The sequence below is a fragment of the Octopus bimaculoides genome, chromosome 17 (assembly GCF_001194135.2).
Source record: "Octopus bimaculoides isolate UCB-OBI-ISO-001 chromosome 17, ASM119413v2, whole genome shotgun sequence".
In the NCBI taxonomy this organism is placed as follows: Eukaryota; Metazoa; Mollusca; class Cephalopoda; order Octopoda; family Octopodidae; genus Octopus; species Octopus bimaculoides.
The window spans coordinates 28,030,808-28,035,217 of NC_068997.1; the positions used below are offsets into that span (position 1 = coordinate 28,030,808).

The following is a 4,410-nucleotide window of genomic DNA, read 5'->3' on the forward strand; positions in this document are numbered from 1 at the left end:
CAATAATGCGAATATAAATGATTTACTCAAATATGTCTGTGGTTCCCTTGATCATCCAAATTTAGTGACAGTTTTTGAAATGGATTCTAAGGATTCAGTTCGAGATATTGACATGGCAATCTTGAAGGCTCTTCTCAAAGGTCAGAACTATTTTTAAAATAAGACTTCATTTCTTTACATTTTCATTAGAATTTAATTCTCATTAAATTTTACATTGGATGTCAAAAAGTAAAGCTTTACAAAGTTTAACTTTAGAAAGTTTTTTTTTTCTAATTTATTAAAACTCCTAAGGGGCATTTTTTTGTTTCGTTTTTTTTTTTGTTTTTTTTTTTGTTTTTTGTTTTTTACACAGCTTTCAGTACAGCTCAAGACCTTAAAATATTTGAGGATGGTAGAACTCAAACTAGTCAGAAAATAAAACAAGGCTTCAGCTCAGCCCTGAACACATCTACAATGTATACAACACTTGACCATGAGCAGAGTCTAGCCCACCAATTATCAACTGGGTTCCAGATAACCCTTAGGGGACCACATAACCCTTAGGAGTCGACATGGCCCTTAAGGGTCCATATAAGATTTTTTTGTTAAAATTTATGTGCAATAAACTGGTTATACTTCTACAATACACAAAACATTTTAACAATTTTTTTATACAATTCATGATAATATTTAATGACATAAACAGTAGGACCAAACCCAGAACCATGTGGTTGGGAACCAGGCTTCTTACCATGCAGCCACTCCTGTGCCTATATGTTCAAATTCTTTTTGCTGTCTGTGAATGACTCCTCAAAAGAGACAATGCAGAATTATGGATCACCGCACACTATCATTTGAGAAATAGTCAATATCATATTGCTTTAAAGGAAAGAGAGAACAACACTATATTGTGCTTGTTTATGTGTTTCAGTACTTATAGACCTGTGTGAGTGTGAGTGTACTTGTGTGTTTTGAATGCAAATGTTTAAGTGGCCGTATCTATATTGTATACAGCATCTGTTTTCCACTGCAGCAGCACAAGTAATCATGAAATCTATTTGCCCATACTTAGATAAAAGAGTATTCACATTCAAAAACAATAATCCTGTAATCCTATATTCTGTTAGGAATGCTGTAAGTGTTACTACTAACATTACAATCAAGAAGACACATCTGTTTTTCGAAATATTGATCTTTTTTTTATGTAAGCACAAAATCAAACATGAAATTAAATTACAAAGTAGGGTGGGAATATTATTGATTGGATCTACCCAAGAATATAATTAGTTCTTCTTTTATGATTCATAGGATACAATATTTGGCTCCAAAAGGATTTCAGTTCAAAAGAGGGATGGAACCAAACACTGAAAGATATTTAAACACATTTCTGAATACCACCAGTTTTTGTACAATAAACATTGGTTTCTATTTTTGGCACAAAGCCAGGAATTTCAGGGGTCGGTGTGAGTTGATTCCATCAACTCCCAGTAATCAACTGGTAATTATTTTATCAACCCCTAAAAAGATGAAAGCAAACTTAACAGTGCCAGAATTTGAACTCAGAATGTAAAGACAGACAAAATGCTGTTTAGTATTTTTGCTTGGCATGCTAAAGATTCTGCCAGCTTGTTGCTTTATACATTGATGTCCAAAATATCTGGAATATATTCTTTTCTACTCGAGGCACAAGGCCCGGAAGTTTAGAAGAGAGGGCCAGTCGATTAGGTCAACCCCAGTATGCAACTGGTACTTAATTTATCGACCTCAAAAGGATGAAAGGGAATTTGAACTCAGAACATAAAAACAGATGAAATACCGCTAAGCATTTCGCCTGGAGTGCTAACAACTTTCTGCCAGCCCACCGCCTAATATCGAGAATGTATTATAACAATGAGTAACTGGATGAAGTTATTTTAGATTTGTAAACGTAGCAACATTCCTATTAATATATGCAAATATACTAGAAATATATTCACAACTGTATTCAACTTAGAACTGATTCACATTCATGATTCAACATAAATTGACTCACTTTTACACAGTCAAACTTAACCATATTTGGAAAAATGCTAAGAAAGAATTAAAAGACGTTGGCACAAATGACTCTAATGATTCAAGCAGTCTTCAGTAATTAAAAAAAATTACTGCTTTTATTGATGGTAGACCAACCATCCATTGTTAAATGTTTACATCCAGTATTTATTTCATTGAGTTCTAGGTGAATGAATAGTGTGGGTGGGGGCGTCGTATCTCTCGTTGATGTGCATTAAATAAGTATGTAAAAATCAAGCAGAAAATCAAAAAATAGATGCTCTTCAAAATGAAGTCCCCTGTTGATATTTGTTCTGCATCAAGTTATTTAAACACTCCCTTATCACTCTTGTCATGGAAAATGTTGTGAACCAGTAATTGCCCTGTTGAAAACCTTTAACCAACAATGCTTTTATTCACAAATTGTAATGCAAAAATATGTGAAATAAATAAATATATTTTGATTCAGTAAAATAAAGACACTCTTTTATCAACTGCTTGTTTATTATGGAATCTGTATTACAGCAAATGACAAGAAAGTAGAAAATTTGAGGCTTACACTGGAATGGAACAGAAGTGATATTGCAAAGAGTGAAATATTTACAGATGAAACTCTTTGGCCAGTAAGACATATTTGTTTATTGTTTTTACTAATAACCATAAGTTGAAGTGTTACTAAATTCAATTTTTTTTTTCTCTTTGAGGAATGAGAACTGTTCCTCTCGTGTTGTACCTATTTCCAGCAAGGTGGACAATGCCAATTGACACTTAGATGTCCTGGTCACCGATATCACTATCATTTTTTTAGCTGGTTGTTCCCTGTACCATCCAATCAGCCAGCCGTGACTGGTAAGAGACTAAAACCATATAACTCAGATATTAGGAGGATCATTACTTAACGTTTTCCATGCTGGCATAGGTTGGACAGTTTGACAGGAGCTGGCAAAGCCATGAGCCGCACAAGGTTCCATAGTTTGTTTAAGCTTGGTCTTTTTTTATAGCTGGACACTCTTCCAAATGCCAACCACTTTACAGAGTGTACCAGGTGCTTTTTAAGTGGCACCACTGCCAGTGCATCTTATGTAACACCATCTCCAGTGCTTTTTACATGACATCATCACCACAGCTTTTCATGTGGCACCATCACCAGTGCTTTTTACATGGCACTATCATCTGTGTTTTTTACACGGCACCATCACCAGAGCTTTTTCTGTGGCACCATAACCAGTGCTCAAATATCTTACAACAAATTGATGAACAAACACTATTCACTCTTCAACTTGCATTAATCTCTGTAAATGAACATTAATGTCCACTTATACTTTGCTACACCTAATATTACAGTAATGTTAGGTAAAACAAGAACATACAGAAATAAATATTTCTCTATACAACCAAGTACACGAACAAAAGAAGATCCAAACGTATGACTCCTATAACACTCCTCATAGTTGCAACCATCAAATTTACTGTTTTATTCTTCCTTCTCAGACTGGCTCATTGGATAATCTTATGTCATTCGCCCTCCATGAAGATCGTGTTGATTTTGTCAAACTTTTCATGGAATATGGAGTTACTTTGAAGAAATTCTTAACCAGAGACTGTCTTAAAGAATTATATAACAGGGTAAGTAAAGTTTAACATCTCTTTCTGAATATTTCCTGAGACCTGAAGAACTTTTTTATAATCTAATTTGTGAAATTCTAGTTTCTTAACTTTACTCAGTTGGGAGACAAATCTCTGTCTTGTATCAGTTATTTAGAGAGAGGGATGCACTCGGTTTGAACTCTTGACCTCCTAACAAGTAGCTATCTTCTTTATTCATTTGACCATTTTGCCTCTGGAACATGAAATAATATAAGAAGAAATTTTCAGTGGGAGCTGGAAGGATAGCATCTTTCAACATTTTGCTTTTATCCTTTAATTGCCTCTATTATAAGATTGCAGCCAAACTGGGGCACCACCTCGAAGGATTTTGGTTGAATGTTTCCACCCCAGTTCTTTTTTCTTTAAAGCCTGGCAAGTATTCAATCAGTTTCTTTTGCCGAGCTGCTAAGTCACAGGGATAAAAACACACCAATACCGATTGTGAAGTGGTACTGAGGGACAAACACACACACACACACACACACACACACATATCTATCTATCTATCTGTCTGTCTGTCTACTTTATCTATCTATCTATCTGTGTGTGACTTTGTTTGTGTTGTATTTGTCACCAATGAACAAGTAAAAAAATAAAAGATTATTGTATTATTTCTCTATCAGATTTTAATATAATAATTTTCATTTTTCCATTTGTCTTCAAGATTCCCAAAAACTCCTGGTTATACAGTCTGTTTGAATTAGCCACCAAGAAGGTAATATCCAGAATCCTTTCTTTTAATCTATATAATAT

At 34.3% G+C, this 4,410-nt stretch overlaps 1 protein-coding gene across 1 annotated transcript in view; it reads left to right on the forward strand.

Annotated features, from left to right (window-relative positions):
• Nucleotides 1–4,410, forward strand: part of LOC106872652 (transient receptor potential cation channel subfamily M member 2) — a 77,483-nt gene that overhangs the window by 38,906 nt on the left and 34,167 nt on the right. The window contains exons 10-13 of the mRNA XM_052974138.1: nt 8–140; nt 2,536–2,633; nt 3,502–3,636; nt 4,322–4,372. Coding sequence (XP_052830098.1) covers nt 8–140; nt 2,536–2,633; nt 3,502–3,636; nt 4,322–4,372 — 417 coding nt within the window. The remainder of the gene's footprint in view (nt 1–7; nt 141–2,535; nt 2,634–3,501; nt 3,637–4,321; nt 4,373–4,410) is intronic.